At 39.2% G+C, this 17,471-nt stretch overlaps 1 protein-coding gene across 3 annotated transcripts in view; it reads left to right on the forward strand.

Annotated features, from left to right (window-relative positions):
* Window positions 1-17,471, forward strand: part of Ano5 (anoctamin 5) — an 86,443-nt gene that overhangs the window by 47,525 nt on the left and 21,447 nt on the right. For all 3 annotated transcript variants that reach the window (XM_021212092.1, XM_021212109.1, XM_021212101.2), the window contains 5 exons: window positions 2,133-2,245; window positions 13,518-13,652; window positions 14,317-14,422; window positions 14,547-14,607; window positions 16,832-16,983. In XM_021212092.1, coding sequence (XP_021067751.1) covers window positions 2,133-2,245; window positions 13,518-13,652; window positions 14,317-14,422; window positions 14,547-14,607; window positions 16,832-16,983 — 567 coding nt within the window. The remainder of the gene's footprint in view (window positions 1-2,132; window positions 2,246-13,517; window positions 13,653-14,316; window positions 14,423-14,546; window positions 14,608-16,831; window positions 16,984-17,471) is intronic.

Below are 17,471 nucleotides of genomic sequence, written 5' to 3' on the forward strand. Positions count from 1 at the left end.
AAACCTAGAATATCCAAGATACAATCTCCAAAACACAAGGTTGTGATTTTTTTTTTAAAGATGCCCTCATTTTTCTACCAATTGGAGAACTGGTTTCAGTCACATGGAAAGCATTTTGCGGGGTATTACTTTCAAACAACAATAAATCCAAGGTCAAATATCATGGATTCCCTAGAAACAAAGCAGATGTATAGGTGCACTGAGTGCTGAGGATGTCCATCATTAGAAGTATTTTTACCAACAACCAAAATCCCAAGGACATTTTCTTTGGGGTCAGTAACTCACCACACAAAAATATGGAGCCCTTTGTGTTTCCCAAAGAAGTGACTGTTTATATGTTGAGTGCAGTTAATCAAACCTGAAAAGAGCTGGGAAACCTGTGGCTTTCCAGAGAAATGTTTGCACTTCAGTGGTTAAGTGCATTCAGCGTCCCAGTGGCTTAGTGATAGAAATCATGCAATTGGAGACGTCTATTCACTGCTTCGAGACCATCTTTTGGATCTCATTGCTCGTGTTTCAATAGCACTCTGTCCTACCTCTAAAAGACTTGTAAATGATGTGTTTCCTACAAGAAATGCCTCCCTCAGCGTGGAGAAGAAACCAATATTTCCATTGGAACAAATGGGAAAACCTTTTCTCTATTTTGAGTGATGATGGTTTGATGGATACACCGCTGAAGTGATATTTTGTCTATTTTTCTTTTATTGAAAATAGATTTTTATACACTATATTCTGATTATGGCTTTCCTTCCCCCAAGGTCTTCTGAGATCCATCCAACCTCTCCTCCCATCTGAGTCCCCACCCTTTCCATCTCTAGAATTAGAAGTGATTTTAAATGCCTATAGCCAAACTTCACATGACTTAAACTGTAAAGAACCAATCAATACTGTGAAATATGACTTTAAGATGAGAGAGGCCCTTGGTCTTGCAAACATTATATGCCCCAATACAGGGGAATGCCAGGGCCAGGAAGCAGGAGTGGGTGGGTTGGGGAGCAGGGCGGGGGGGGGGGTGTAAGGGACTTTTGGGATAGCATTTGAAATGTAAATGAAGAAAATATCTAATAAAAAAATTGTTACCAAAAATAAAAGATGGTTCCACAGGATGACTGTAACCTGTTTCCTATAGATTACAGTACCAGATTCATATAAGAATTTCCCCCTTTCAACTGGCATGTGACCCCTTAACAGAAGGGTGGAGAAGCTGCCTATCCTCCTCTAACATCTCCACCTCAAGATGCTCATGGTCTTCATCTATGGATGAAGAACCATGTGAGGATTACAGATTCAAGATACTGATAGGCGGGCTGATAACATAGAAGGATCTGGTTAGGTTAGTACACATTTTGCTAGGCATTCTTTGCCAATCTTTCATTACAAAGGTGATTACTTTCTTTCTTTACACTTTATAGAAGTGATATGTTGAAGACTCTGAGAATTTTTGTTCTTTTATTTACCTGTCACACACTGATTCTCTTAACCCAACGCCTGCCCTGGCTCCAGAGTACCTTTCATCTATTCATCCAGCCTTTTTAGCACAGCCTTCGTTATTCACTGGGAATGGATGTCACTAAGTTGTCTTTAGAGGCAGCTGGACTTCACCATTTTGACATCTGTTCTGAATGAAAATTTTAAAGTGGTGAATTTTGTGTGTGTGTGTGTGTGTGTGTGTATTTTAGGGTGGTGTTTTACGCCATCCCCAAATGCTTCAATAATGTTTTATTTCTCAAACAACAGTCATGTTGCTTACAGAACAACAACAACGAAAAGCTTAAATTAGTATAACATAAAATGTCACACCTTATCATAATTTTCACTTGCATCAAACTTGAAGCTAAGTACTCACACCACACTGCCTCAGCAGTTCTCATGTGCACATAATTTTTAATAGGTTAGATAGTTACTTGTGTACGTGGCACTTTGCTTCCTAGACCAACGTAATAAATCACCCTGACTGGGGTTTTGATAACTGTAGCAAATGACTTTGCGTGAGTGGAAAATGAATCCAAAATCTATCAGTAAATGATGGTATGAGCTTTGCCCATTGACCACCTGTCCAGAGAGCTCTCCTCCCCCGTTAATCATTGGTGAATCTTGCTTTCTCCTCTTACCTTCTCCTTGACTGTGAGCAGGGCCAGTATTGGAAACCATCAAAAACTACTCGCCCCAATGAAAGGTACAACCTTTGCAAGAACTGGGCTCGATTTTCCTACTTTTACAAGGAGCAACCTTTTCATTTGATTCGGTAAGTTCATTCAGCACTGTGACCCTTAAAAGCCAATCATATGGTCTTAGTTCACAGGTCTACAGCAGACTACTATGTTCACTGCCTTGTTACTCACAATGAATCAGAGCCTCTCTCTTTTCTATTATTTGTTCATTTTGAAGCAGATACTTGTTGCCATGATCTATGAAGAGAATGTTGCAGCATAGCCATTAAGTGTCAGAACCTAGCACTTAGATAGGCTGGACTAGCCTAATTCTGTTCTCATACAAGAGGCATACACTTAGTCATGGCACAGAAATGCTGCGTGGGTCATCTTGAACATGGAAATGAGGCTTTCCTGTCCTTTTGAAAATTCAATGTGATTGCTTTACATTTTAGTTTAAGTATCTATGCTAATTTCGTTTTACTTCCAGAGAAGTAGAAGTTAGAGTACAGGAGAAACTGACCTGTGAATGTTGTGTGTTGATCTCAAGAGATCTGTAAAATTCTTGGCTCTATAATCTCATTTTTAAAAATGCATGCAGTCAATGTGTAGTAAATAATAGACTCAAAGGGTATATGTGGATGTTTCTAAAATTATTCTTATAACTATTTTGTGTATTTGAAATTGTTTCCAAATGAGTATTATAATAAAAAATGCACTCATAAATAGACTCATGTATAGCAGTGCCTTGATATTCAGCTGAAGAGCCCATGTGGGCAAAGGCATTGGTGTGAGTAAATGAAGCTGGCACAAGTGGATGATCATGTGCAAGATGTATATCTGGACCCTTTCTGGTGCAAAAATATAAATTTAGATAGATAAGAGGAATAAATGTCAGAGTATAATTCTCAGATCAGGCACAACAGACACAATAAGAAGTGCATTTTATTAAAGACATAGTACACCACAACAAAAACTATGTGCAATAAACACATCAGTGAAAGACTTTCATCTAGAATATAGGAGTGACTCATGTGGTAATGGAGAAATTGACAAAAGTATGCAACAGGTACTTCACTAGAGAGTTAGGTTTATGGATGGCAGCAGCACATGAGAAACTTATTCATAGTTATCCACAGGGAAGTATAAACACAATGTCATTGAGGTGGCACCACATTTCTACTGGTCAACACAAAATCAAAGACCACACAAGAAGACATCTTAGAGCCAAGCAGACAGCCATTTCAAATCTCAAACACCATTCATGGGACTGTATGGCCCATTATATTGTTAGTTTCTTATGAAGTCAAATACATTCTTTGTGAATGATCCAGCAGCTCTGCCCTGGTTAAGTGATGTCTCCATGGTGACATCATAATTTGAACATTCAAAGCAGCCTAGGTGGTAATATAAGGACAGAGAATAATTAACATCTAAAAAGTGGTTTTGTATAAATAAGTCACATATTCATATAGAAACTTTGTGAAATCCTGTGTCAAAATGACATCAGAAACTGTGTTCCGCAGTTAAGAGCACCTGCTGCATTTTTTTTTTTTTTGAGGACACAGTTTGGTTTTGAGGACACAAGTTCAGTTTCTAGCACTCACAACTGAGTGAGTACAGGAAATAATCACCTTTAACTTCAGCTAAGGGTGTCCTATGCCTTCTTCTGGCCTCCAGGGGCATTGCACTCTTGTGCCCATATACACAGACACATAATTAGAAACTGGGCTAATAAAAGTCTCAGAAAACAACAAAAATGAAGCCATGAATATGGGAAGGAAACTGGGGTGGGGGTAAAGTTGAGATGAAGATTAGAGAGAAGGAGGATAATAATCAGAATGCACATATAAGCGTATAAAATTCTCAAAGAACAACAACAACAAAATAAAAAGCATACATGAAGGTTTAGTTGTTAGCCTGTACTTTTAATTTTATTCATCAAGACCAAAGTTTAGTAAAAGTACTTTGTATGTGTAGCTATTTAAATATGTTTGGCCCCCATAGATTTATGTGTTTGAATGCATGAACATAGGGAGTGGCATTATTATTTTGGACTTATTGAAGAAGGTATAGTTGGAGTCCGCCAAAAGACCCTCACTCACAAAGACCACAGAGATCGATATTGCTGAAAACTGCAAGAGGATTTTTATTGATCCAATGCGTTGGGGACCACCCCCCCACCCAGCATGCAGGCAAGAGGATAGAATCCAAACAAAGAAAGAACACACTTTTTATACCCTGTAAAGGGCAGATTTAGGCAACAGGGCTAGCTGGCTTATTCTAATTGGCGTAGCAAGTAACCCTTTCAGGCATTGGTTGGTTTGCATGGGGTGACTATCTGTGGCCTAATGACTCACTCTGCCTGCCCTTATGGTTTTTCTTGGAATTTAGTGCGAGGCAGAGCAGGAGAATTTTTCCAAGAACTGTTATTTTTGTTATGGTTATTTTTCCGAAAACAGCTAATCTTGTTTTGGCAGCTGTAGACTTGGTCTGGTCATTTTGACCGCTAAAACTATATAGTTTGGAAAGTCCCTTCAGGGGATGGTGGTCTTGAATTTATTTTGGATTCTACAGTATAGCCTTGTGAGAGGAAAATTTGTCACTATGTAGGTAGGCTTTGAGGTCTCCTGTGCTCAGGTTCCACCCAGTGCAGAAGAAAGCCTCATCCTGGCTGGCTATAAAATACTGTTTTCTCCTAGCCGCCTTCAGATCAAGTTTAGAGGTCTGGTGGGGTAGGAGATGAGAGTCAGGACACCCTTGTGGAGACAGGGTGTGGGAAGGAGCTACGGAATGAGGAATAGTCAGAAGATGGACCTGGAGAGGGATAACATCTGGAGTGTAAAAAAAAAAAAGGATTGAATAAAAATTAAATAGATAGATAGATAGATAGATAGATACATAGATACATAGATAGATACATAGATACATAGATAGATACATAGATAGATACATAGATAGATAGATAGATAAATGATGTATAGCCCTCAGTTCCTCCAGCACCGTGTCTGACTGCATACTGTCATGCCTCCCACAATGAAGATAATAGAAAAAAATCACTGAAACTGTAAGGGAGCACCAATTAAATATTTGCCTTTATAAGAATTGCCTTGGTCATGGTGTCTCTTCAACAGCAATAAGACCTTAAGATGTGGATTTGGGGACTTTTGATTTGGAAAGAAGTGGAATGCATTAAGTGGGGCTCAATGAGCCATCCTCATAAGAATATAGAAGACACTGAGCTCTGGGGGCTTGACTCAAAGGGTTTCAGAGGAGGAGAGGTTTGTTACATTGTCTACAGATTGTTCTTGTGATATTTTGAAGAATGTGGCTACTTTTTACCCTTGTCTGAACAGTCTGCCATAAGACTAAATTGAAGAGATTTACATTAATTGCATTGAGGAAGGAAGTATCAAAACAACCTAGCATCTGTCCCATGGTTTACTCTTGTAAAGAGCATTTTGGTCAGATGTAGCAAAATGAGACAGAAAGAAAATACAAAATATATGCTTCAAAGATTAAAGGGGCATCAGGAAGTAGAATGAGCTAAGTTTTGTGTTAAGGAACTAAACAAATTAAGGGAATGGTGAACTTGGGCAAGATCTCGCCTAGCTGCTCTTATTGTTTATGCATTTGCAGTTGAACAAGGGATAGCTATATCATACTGGGTGTTATTATAACCTGATTATTGTTTTCATTTGAACATAAGGAGATATAATTGTGAGTCAAATTGATAAGGGGTAGATTGTCGTGGTTATTCTCAATTGTCAGTTTGGCTCCATCTGAAATGAACTACAATCCAGAAATGGAGAGCACCATGTGATCAGGATCATGAGGCACTGTGGTCATGCTTGTAACGATCTTGTGAAAAAGAATTAAAGAAAAGCTTAGGTTCAGGTGTGATGGTAGACACCTTTAATCCCCAGAGACAGAGGCAAGCAGATCTCCGAGTTCAAGGCCATCCTGAACAAGAGCAATGTCCAGGTCAAGAAAAGTTTAGGTCCAGGTGTGATAGTACACATTTAATCCAAGCACTCAGGAGATCGAGGCATGATGATCTCTGAGTAAGATGTAATAGAAAAAGAGGAGGACATGTTCTAGCCCCCACAAACAGGAGAACTTGACAGCTTTAGCCACATTGATATGACTTGAAAGTTGAGAATAAAAGGGTTTATTGGGATGGTGGTTAGCTGGAGCTAAGAAATTAATGGTGACTAAGAAGCACCAACCTCATTGGGGTGAAATCTGGGAATTGTTTTCTGAGAACACAAAGAAGCTGTGTTCCAGAGATAGCCAAGGTGTACCTCGTGCTGCAGCTGGACTTGGTAAGATGTGAGAGTCACCCAGGTGGTACTAGTTTTGAAGGCATGGAGAGTAGCTGAGGCTTGGCACTGTGAGATGTTAGGAAAGACCATTGTGAAGGAGCAGCCTCAGTGGCAGTTGAAGGAAGCTAGGAATGAACAAGTCATGTAAAGTAGTTGAGGCTTGGCACCATGAAGAAACCCTATGAGAGGCTACTGTTGAAAGTGAAGCCAAGTTGCAGCAGAAGACTCCAGCATAGTGGAGATGCCAGTACCATAGGATGACTACGGAGAACAGCAGCAGCTGTGGAGTGGAGTAAGACAGAGAGCTTAGAGTGCTATAGAGGGGCAATTTGTATCCCTTTGATCTCCTTTTGATGTCTAATTTCTATGGCTAGGACTTCAAGTACTATATTGAGTAGGTAGGGAGAAAATGGGCAGCCTTGTTTAGTCCCTGATTTTAGTGGGATTGCTTCAAGTTTCCTTTCATTTAGCTTGATGCTAGCTACTGGTTTGCTGTATATTGCTCTTGATATGTTTAGGTATGGGCCTTGAATTCCTGATCTTTCCAAGACTTTTATCATGAATTGGTGTTGGATTTTGTCAAATGCTTTCTCAGGATCTAATGAGATGATCATGTGGGTTTTTTCTTTGAATTTGTTTATATAGTGTATTGCATTGATGGATTTCCATATACTGAAACATCCCTGCATTCCTGGGATAAAGCCTATTTGATCATGATGGATGATTGTTTTGATGTGTTCTTGGATTCGGTTTGTGAGAATTTTATTGAGTATTTTTACATCAATATTCATAAGCAAGAATGGTCTGAAGTTCTCTTTCTTTGTTGTATATTTGTATTTTTTAGGTGTCAGAGTAATTCTGGCTTAATAGAATAATTGGGTAGTGTTCCTTCTGTTTCTATTCTGTGGAATAGTTTGAAGAGTATTGATATTAGGTCCTCTTTGAAGGTCTGATAGAACTCTGTACTAAATCTATCTGGTCCTGAATTTTTTTTGTGGTTGGGAGACTATTAATGACTGCTTCTATTTCTTTAGGGGTTATGGAACTTTTTAGATAGTTTATCTGATTGTGATTTAATTTTGGTATTTGGTATCTGTCTAGAAAATTGTCCATTTCATCCAGAATTTTTCCAGTTTTGTTGAGTATAAGCTTTAGTAGTAGGATCTGATGAGTGGATTTCCTCATGTTCTGTTGTTACATCTCCTTTTTTGTTTCTTATTTTCTTAATTTGGATACGGTCTCTGTGCCCTCTTGTTAGTCTTGCTAAGGGTTTATCTATTGTGTTGATTTTCTCGAAGAACCAGCTCCTGGTTTGGTTGATTCTTTATATAGTTCTTTTTGTTTTTACTTGGTTGATTTCAGTCCTGAGTTTGATTATTTCCCATTGTCTATTCCTCTTGGTTCTATTTGCTTCTTTTTGTTAAAGAGTTTTCAGATGTGCTATCAAACTGCTAGCGTATGCTCTCTCCAGTTTCTTTTTGGAGGCACTCAGAGCTATGAGTTTTCCTCTTGGACTGCTTTTATTGTATCCCATAAGTTTGGGTATGTTTTGGCTTCATTTTCATTAAACTCTAAAAAGTCTTTAATTTCTTTCTTTCTTTCTTCCTTGACCAAGTTATCATCGAGAAGGATGTTGTTCAGCTTCCACATGTATGTGGGCTCTCTATTGTTTTTGTTATTGAAGACCAGCCTTAGAACATGGTGATCTGAGGGAATGCATGTGATTATTTCACTCTTCTTGTATCTATTAAGGCCTGTTTTGTGGCCGATTATGTGGCCAATTTTGGAGAAGGTACCATGAGGTTCCGAGAAGAAGGTTTATTTTTCTGTTTTAGAATAAAATGTTCTATAGAACACCTATTAAATCCACTTGTCTCAAAACTTCTGTTAGTTTCACTGTGTCTCTGTTTAGTTTCTGTTTCCAGGATCTGTCCATTGTTGCTAATGGGGTGTTGAAATCTCCCACTATTATTGTGTTAGGTGCAATGTGTGCTTTGAACTTTAGTAAAGTTTCTCTTATTAATGTGGGTGCCCTTGCATTTAGAGCATAGATGTTCAGAATTGAGAGTTCTTCTTGGTAGATTTTTCCTTTGATGGATATAAAGTGTCCTTCCTTATCTTTTTTTTTGGTAACTTAAGGTCAAAAGACGATTTTATTCAATATTAGAATGGTTACTCCAGCTTGTTTCTTGGGACGATTTGCCTGGAAAATTGGTTTTCAGCCTTTTACTCTGAGGTAGTATCTGCCTTTGTCACTGAGGTGTGCTTTCTGTATGCAGGAAAATGTTGGGTCCTTTTTATGTATCCAGTCTGTTAGTCTGTGTGTTTTTATTGGAGAATTGAGTCCACTGATATTAAGAGATAGTAAAGAAAATTGATTGTTTATTCCTGTTATTTTTGTTGTTAGAGGTGGAATTATGTTTATGTGAGTATCTTCTTTTTTGTTTGTTAAAAGATTATTTTCTTGCTTTTTCTAGGATATAGTTTCCTGCCTTGTATTGGAGTTTTCCTTCTATTAGCCTTTGAAGGGCTGGATTTATGGAAAGATACTGTGTAAATTTGTTTTTGTCCTATAATACCTTGGTTTCTCCTTATGTGATAATTGAGAGTTTTGCTGAGTGTAGTAGCCTGAGCTGGTATTTGTGTTCTATTAGAAGTTATATGATATCTGCCCAGGATCCCCTGGCTTTTATAGTCTCTGGTGAGAAGTCTTGTGTAATTCTGATAGGCCGGCCTTTGTATGTTACTTGACTGTTTTCCCTTACTGCTTTTAATATTCTTTTTTTGTTTTGTGCATTTGGTATTTTAATTATTATGTGATGGGAGGAATTTCTTTTTAGGTCTAATCTATTTGGAGTTCTGTAGACTTCTTGTATGTTCATGGACATCTCTTTCTTTAGGTTAGGGAAGTTTTCTTCTGTAATTTTGTTGAAAATGTTTACTGGCCCTTTAAGTTGGGAATTTTCACTCTCTTCTATATTTTTTATCGTTAGGCTTGGTCTTCTCATAGAGTTCCTGGATTTCCTGGATGTTTGGGTTAGGAGCTTTTTGCATTTTGCATTTTGTTTGACTGTTGTGTCAATGTTTTCTATGGTATCTTCTGCACCTGAGAGTCTCTCTTCTATCTCTTGTATTCTGTTGTTGATGCTTGCACCTATGACTCCTGATCTCTTTCCTAGGCTTTCTATCTCCAGAGTTGTCTCCCTGTTGGATTTCTTTATTGTTTCTACTTCCATTTTTAGATCCTGGATTGTTTTGTGTTTTCCCTTAATTATTTAAGGGATTTTTTAATTTCCTCTGTAAGATCTTCTACATTTTTACATGTGTTCTCCTGTAATGTTTTTTTAAGGAGTCATTTATGTCATTCTTAAAGTCCTCTATTAGCATCATAAGATGTGATTTTAAATCTAAATCTTGCTCTTCCGGTGTGTTAGGGTAACAAGGACTTGCTGTGGTGGGAGAACTGGGTTCTGATGATGCTGAGTAGCCTTGTTTTCTGTTGTTAAGGTTCTTGTGCTTTTGCCATCTGGTTATCTCTGGTGTTAGTTGGTTTTGCCATCTCTAGCTAGAGTTTGTCCCTCCTATGGGCCTGCAAGACCAGCTCTCTCCTGGGCAGAGTTGGGGTGTAGAGGGCTGTGCAACAGCCTTAGCTCCTGAGTGAAGATGGAGACTGAAAGGTTCCTATCCCAGCTGCCCCACTCTTCCTGTGCCCTGTGAGTTCCTGGCCAGTCCAGCTTTGGACAATTATTGGAGAAAAAGTGGCTATCTCACCTCTGAGCCAGGGAGTGAGGGCACACCTTGGAGGCCAGCTCTCTACCTATGTACAGAGGGCTGTGGATCAGTGGATCTGGGTGCCAGGTGTGGGGTTTAAGACTCTAATCCTAGCTTCATGGTAGCCAGGATTCTGCTAGCAGCCTTCAGATGAAGATGTTAAACTCTCAGTTCCTTCTGTACCATGCGTGCCTGAATGCTGCCATGCTCCTGTCTTAATGATAACAGACTGAACCATTGAACCCATAAGCCAGCCCCAATTAAATGTTATCCTTATAAAAGTTACCTTGGCCATAGTATCTGTTCATACCAGTAAAACCCTAACTAAATAAGGTTGCTATGAACATAGTGGAGCATGTGTCCTTATTACATGTAGGAGCATCTTCTGGGTACATACCAAGGAGTGGTATTGCTGGGTCCTCAGGTACTATGTCCAGTTTTCTGAGGGACCACCAAACTGAGTTCCAGAGTGGTTATACCATCTTGCAATTCTACCAGCAATGGGGGAGTGTCCCTCTTTCTCCACATTCTCGCCAGTATCTGCTGTCGCCTGAGTTTTTAATCTTAGCCATTCTGACTGGTGTGAGGTGGAATCTCAGGATTATTTTGATTTGCATTTCCCTGATGAAAAGGATGTTGAACATTTCTTTAGGTGCTTATCAACCATTCAAGTTTCCTCAGATAATTTATTTAGTTCTGTACCCCATTTTTAATAGGGTTATTTGGTTCTCTAGAGTCTAAATTTTTAAGTTCATTGTATATATTGGAGATTAACACTCTATTTGATATAGGGTTAGTAAAGATGTTTTCCGAATCTGTTGGTTGCTATTTGCTCCACTATGTTTAGAGCAGCCTTATTTATAATAGGCAGAAGCTGGAAAGAACCCAGATGTCCCTTAACAGAGAAATGGATACAGAAAATGTGGTACATTTACACAACAGAATACTACTCAGCTATTAAAAACTATGAATTTGTGAAATTCTAAGGCAAATGGATGGTACTAGAAAATATCCCAAGTGAGGTAACCCAGTCACAAAAGTACACACATAGTATGCACTCACTGATAAGTGGATATTAACTCAGAAAGTCAGAATACCCAGGATGCAATTCACAGACCACATGAAGCTCAAATCAAAGGAAGAGCAAAGTGTGGATACTTTGGTCCTCCTTAGAAGGGGGAACAAAATAATCATGGGAGGAGGTACAGAGACCAAGTGTGGAGCAGCGACTGAAGGAAAGGCCATCCAGAGACTGTCCCACTTGGGAATCCATCCCATATACAGTTAACAATGCAGATACTATTGTGGATGCCAACAAGTGCTTGTTGACAGGAGCCTGACATAATTGTCTCCTGTGGGGCTCTACCAGTGTCTGACAATATGCAGAAATGGATGTTCTCAGCCAACCATTGGACTGAGTTCAGGGTCCACAATGGAAGAACTAGAGAAAGGACCTAAGGAGCTGAATGGGTTTGTAGCCCCATAGGAGGAACAATATGAACCAACCAGTACCTCTAGAGCTCCAAGGGACTAAAGCACCAACCAAAGAGTACACATGGAGGAACCCAGGCCTATAGCCACATACGTAGCAGAGGATGTCTTTGTCTGACATCAATGGGAGGAGAGGCCCTTGGTTCTGTGAGGACTTGGTACCCCAGTGTAGGGGAATGGCAGGACCAGGAAGCACGCATGGGTGGGTTGGTGAGCAGGGGAATAGGGAAGTGGACCAGGCAAGGGGATAACATTTGAAATATAAATAAAGAAAATATTTAATGTGAAACAATAATAAAAAAAAAAAACAACCCTAAGACAGTACACAAACTACACGAAAGGCAGGCCCCATGTCCTGCAGTAAATAGACAACACTAAACAAGGTCTAAGGTACTTTTGGAGATTTCTGGCCTCAAAATTCTTTGTCAGCGTTTTTCAATGTTATACATTAATTTCTATTTTACTTTACAGATATTTTGTAATACAGGTATATTACAGTTATATAATATCACTATATATTGCAGTTTTTGATTTTGTTTTTGTGATTTTTCTGTGTGAATATGTGTGTCTCAGCATTCATATGTGTTTCTTGTGCTTTTTCTTTGGCTCTGGGCACTTGCTATGCCTCCTAAATGGATACTGTAAACTTTCAAGTGGCTAAATACAATATGTTTAAAAAGAAAATGTTTAGTTCTTAGATATAGTGCAGGGGCGGCTGAAACAGGAGGTTTGCAGAGCCCAAAGGTAGTCTAGGTTATAGAGTGAGACTATCTCAAGAAAGGAAAGACAGGAAAAAAGAGAGAAAAAGAATACCGGTGTCCTTTCGGTAAGGTTAATGTTGTGTAGTATTATAGAAAGTTTTTTGTTTCTTAGTAAAGTCTCAAGGAGATGCAGGTTCATTCACAAGTACTGCGGGAAAGCTGTCCACAGCAGATAGCTTGGGGACTCTGATGACATTGCAGGAAAATAATAAGCAAAGCTGCATAAACATTTATCAACATTAAAAAGAAAACAGGACACACAGAAAGACACTGACTTTATTACAAAGGTTCCAAAAGCTGAAGAGCTAGAATGGGGCACGAGAAAGCTGTTTAAAATCTGCTTAAAGTGCTCTCTGTGAGAGGTGAGCATTGTATCCTTTTTGTTCATTCACTGCTCTCTCCTCCCAGGGCAAGGCTGAAACTATAGGGTTTCTATAGTTCTGTAGTTCTCAAAGTATTAGGGGTAAACATTGAGACCCTCTGAGCGGTCAAGCTGCCCACGGCAGAAGCCTTTGGAAGGTGCCGAGTTACATGAAGCTGGGAGAGTGCTTCTCAGGTCCCTGAGGGTGGGCTCCATGAAACCTGCCAAAGAGTACAAACAGGTTTGAGGAGCCCCGCTGTAAACTTCCCCACTCTTTGGTGCAAGGGTTGCAGACATACCCAAGTGTCGCTGCAGCACCCCCTTCAACTGCAGAAAAGAAGCAAGACAAACGTCCATGCAGAGTATGCATACGGCTTTAACTTGCCAATGGTACCAGTTACATTTCTTCATATGATACTTTGGCATCTATTTATTATCCAATTACCTACATGAAACACATACAAACTTGAAATTCGTAGGTTCTCAATATGATGTTATTTAGCATTTAAATTCTATCTTAGTGGCTTTCTTCTTACACAGGCTATTAGTGCTTTTAAGCACGATTGCTGTGAACTTTGCTGGCCAGCGTTTGGTCAATAGTCAGTGCCACGTGGCCTTCGGTTTTCTCCCAGCCTCTGATTTTGACTCTCTATCACAGGAATTATTTTGGAGAAAAAATCGGTATCTATTTTGTATTTCTCGGATATTACACAGAAATGCTGTTGTTTGCGGCTCTGGTCGGCTTAGCCTGCTTCATCTACGGCTTGTTATCGATGGAAAATAACCAAACTAGGTGAGCCCAAGAGACTGACACTCATAAAGACTGCCTTTGTGTCAGCTTATGCAACTCTTCTTGTTTTCCCCCGTTGCCCTCAAAATGTATCCTGTGGCAGCAGGTAGTATTCTTCTTACTGGGGACTTTGTGGAAACTGTCTTTTTTTTTCCCCCTTGGTTTTAACTTCATTTATTCTTTTCTTGCTTGAAAACTTCACACATGATTTGACGAAAACCACCCCTCGGTATTTGGGCATTTCCTCCCTGATTTCCTGCGTTCATTTGGTGATGACCTCACACGCAGCGTGTAGGACCATGTACGGAAGCATGTGTCCTCTCCGGGGCCACATCCCCAAAGAAAACTGACTCTCCATTTCCAAGCACCAGTCATCAGTTGTCACTAGCTCTTCAGGTAGAAGTAGGATCTCATGGTCCCTCATCCTCCATCCAGCCTGGGATGTTATCTGGCTTGATCCTGCTTAGGTCTTCTACATCGGGCTGTTTCAGAAAGTGTAGTCTAAGGACTCCACTTCCTAGACTAGGTCTTAAGCCACTATAGAAACATTTACTTCATTCCCATGGTTGTTGTGAGTGGAAGCTTCTTAAGCAGTTTGGGTAGAGTTGTTTAGAATTTTTTTCCCTTTAAACTAATGCTTTTTTATTTATCTGACTTCTCTGGGTAGCACCGAAATCTGTGACCCTAACATCGGAGGTCAGATGATCATGTGCCCACTTTGTGATGAAGTGTGTGATTACTGGAGACTGAACACCACGTGTTTGCATTCAAAGGTAAGTGTGCAATGTGGGAGGGATGGAGACTGAAACCTCCTTTCTGTGGGGATGTGTTTCATATTGTTTTCTTTTTTGCTTTGTTTTGTTTTGTTTTGTTTTGTTGGCCGTGTTGCTTTTACAGTTCTCCCATCTGTTTGATAACGAGTCGACTGTGTTCTTTGCGCTCTTCATGGGGATCTGGGGTGAGTACAAGGTCTCCTTCAAAAGAGTTTTCTTTGTATTGTGACATTTCGTGAATTTATCACATCATGTCTAGTCTGTTGTATAACTTGGTCAATTGTTTTCTTTTTACCACTAGAAAGAGCTCTGGAATAAACTTTGCTTTTTTTTTTTTTTTTTTTTTTTTTTTATGACAAGATCTCATAAAGTGCAGACTGGTCTTGAATTCCCTATGTGACCTTGAACTTCCAATCCTCCTGCCTCTACTGCCTAAATTCTAGGATTACTGGTGTCTACCACCACACCAAGATTATATGGTTCTAGGGATAGAACACAGAGATGTATGCACTCTAGGCCAGCACTCTATACATTGAGCTATGTCTACAGCTCCTGAAACAAATATATTTATACAACAATCTTCTAAGAATAATTCTTAGCATGTGAATTTTCAGAAAAATGTATATATGTGTACAACTTAAAAGCTTTGCTATATATATATATTTATATGACTTATATTAATCTGGACTTTTATGCACATTCTGGTTTTATTTCTCAACACTTAGAGAAGCCAGAAGTTTGGCAGGCTGTTTGGTCATATGTGATTTGATGGATAGGATGTCATCTCATTCCGGTTTTGCTGCGCACATTTTTCATCTCAAGTGTTTTTTATATTTACTAACCATTGGACGTCCTTTGCCACTGTGAGCACTTTTAGTGCTGTAACTCTGCTAGCGTTTCTGTAGCAAGCGAAGGAATCCTTTGCGCCATATATTGCAGATATTTCTGAACTCATCATTTACATTTGATCTTTTGTTCAGGTCAGGAGAATCTCTATTATGGAACCAGGTCATAAGCAGTTTTTATAAATTTTCCTAAGCTACATACTACTGTAGATCACCAAAGATGTGTATCCACACATGGTCTGTGCCAAAAATGCAGTGGTTTCATTTCACTCAGTCTTGATTGTGATTTGTCAGCTTCTATAGTGTCCACTGTAGAGCAGACAAGTGTTCTACATGCAGAGGTTAAAATGTGTCTGTGCACAACCTTTATCCTATGACTCCAGTCACTGGTCTACCTGCTACTTTAGACCTTTAGCAACTTCATAACCTTAGTTTCCAGAGTTTCAGAGTTGAACATTTTGTATGCTCAAATATGTGTTGAATGCTGTCCACATCTTCCTCTTCTCTTTTCTTTGTCTTTCTCTCTTTTTTGCTTTCTCTTCCCTGCCCCTCCCCTCTTCTTCTTCCTCCTCCTTCTCCTCTACCGCCTGCTCTTCCTCTTCCTCCTCCTTCTTCCTTTCCCCCTCCTCCCCATCCACCATGGTGTCCAACAGTTCTCTTTCTTGTACTTAAACTCATTTAAGTTCAATCTAAAATGCTCAAGCAAATGGTCTCTATAAATTTCAGAAATCCCTTTCCAACAATATTCAAATCTTGAGACCCTTATGGATTTATAAAATCTTAAGAAACACATAGAAATCATGACTGTAGTTGGGTGTTAGAATGTATCTTTTCTATTTTCATGTAATATACTTTGCCTGATTAATTTTCCATGATGTGACATCTTTTGTCCCTATCTGTGTTATCGGGTTTTCCTAATTTTTCCTTAGAATAACCACCTTGACAATCTTGACCTGAGAGGGGTTTAACTGTTCAATGAGCATAATAGTCACCAATACTGTTTCTAAAATTTATACCAATTGTTAGTGCTTAGCTAATTTCAAGATGAAATATCATGACAGAATGAGGGGAATAGATAGATATTTAAAGCTTTACCTATTAAGAAATTAACTTGGATTTTCTTAATGAATTATTTCCGCATTATTATTTAATGTTGCATCAGTTGTCACTGATAAGCACAACATTAAAAACGAACGCCATTTCCAACTGATAACATGTGAACTGCTTTGCAAGCAAAAGAATTTACAATAGAAGTGAAAGTTCCTGTTTTAAGATACATTTTTATTATTATCAATCTGTGTGCATGCGTGAATATGTGCATGTGTGTGCACATAACATCGGGTATCCAATGAAGTAAGACGTGGCATTGAATTTTGTGGAGCTGGAGTTAAAGGATGGTGTGAACCTCCAGATGTAGGTGTTTGGGGGATGAACTTGAACCCTCTGCTAAGGCAGCAGGCCCTCTATACTGCAAGCCATGCCTCCAGCCACTAGGGTTGCTGTCTTACTATTTTTATTTGTGCATATATTGTTGCTTTTAACTTGATGCTTTCCTTCCCTGAAGTAACGCTGTTTCTGGAGTTTTGGAAGCAGCGACAAGCCAGGCTTGAGTATGAATGGGATCTGGTGGACTTTGAAGAAGAACAGCAGCAGCTCCAGCTGCGGCCTGAATTCGAAGCTATGTGTAAACACAAGAAGATGAATCCAGTGACAAAGGTACAGTAGATTTGGAGCAGGAATTTGCCCCAGCAGACCCTCTGCTAGGATGCTCTAGAATAGTGTTCCATCAGCATACAGATGAATTCATAAAATTCCCTATGTTTTTCATATATATGAAAATGTTCAAACACATTGACAAATAGAAAGCTATAGTTAAACCCATGGGTGGACCTGCTACCCAACACTGCATTTCCACCTCATAGACAGCATTTTGTCACATGTGTCTACACAACATGCTGTCACTAGGTTAATTTTAAAGCAAATCCCATACATTAGAATACCAAATAGGTGATTTTACTACTAGATGAATAAAAGGGAAATAGAAGCTAATGTGAATGGAAATGAGATAATGTGTTAAGCTTAAACAGTAGTTGTATAAAGATAGGGATTGAAGAGTGAAGACTTTATTTAATCAAATTTCTCTTTGTGTGATGCTTTTACATTTGATGGCCATGGAAAAGTCGCTTTTTTTTTTTTTTTTTTTT

This window comes from Mus pahari, chromosome 1, assembly GCF_900095145.1.
Source record: "Mus pahari chromosome 1, PAHARI_EIJ_v1.1, whole genome shotgun sequence".
In the NCBI taxonomy this organism is placed as follows: domain Eukaryota; kingdom Metazoa; phylum Chordata; class Mammalia; order Rodentia; family Muridae; genus Mus; species Mus pahari.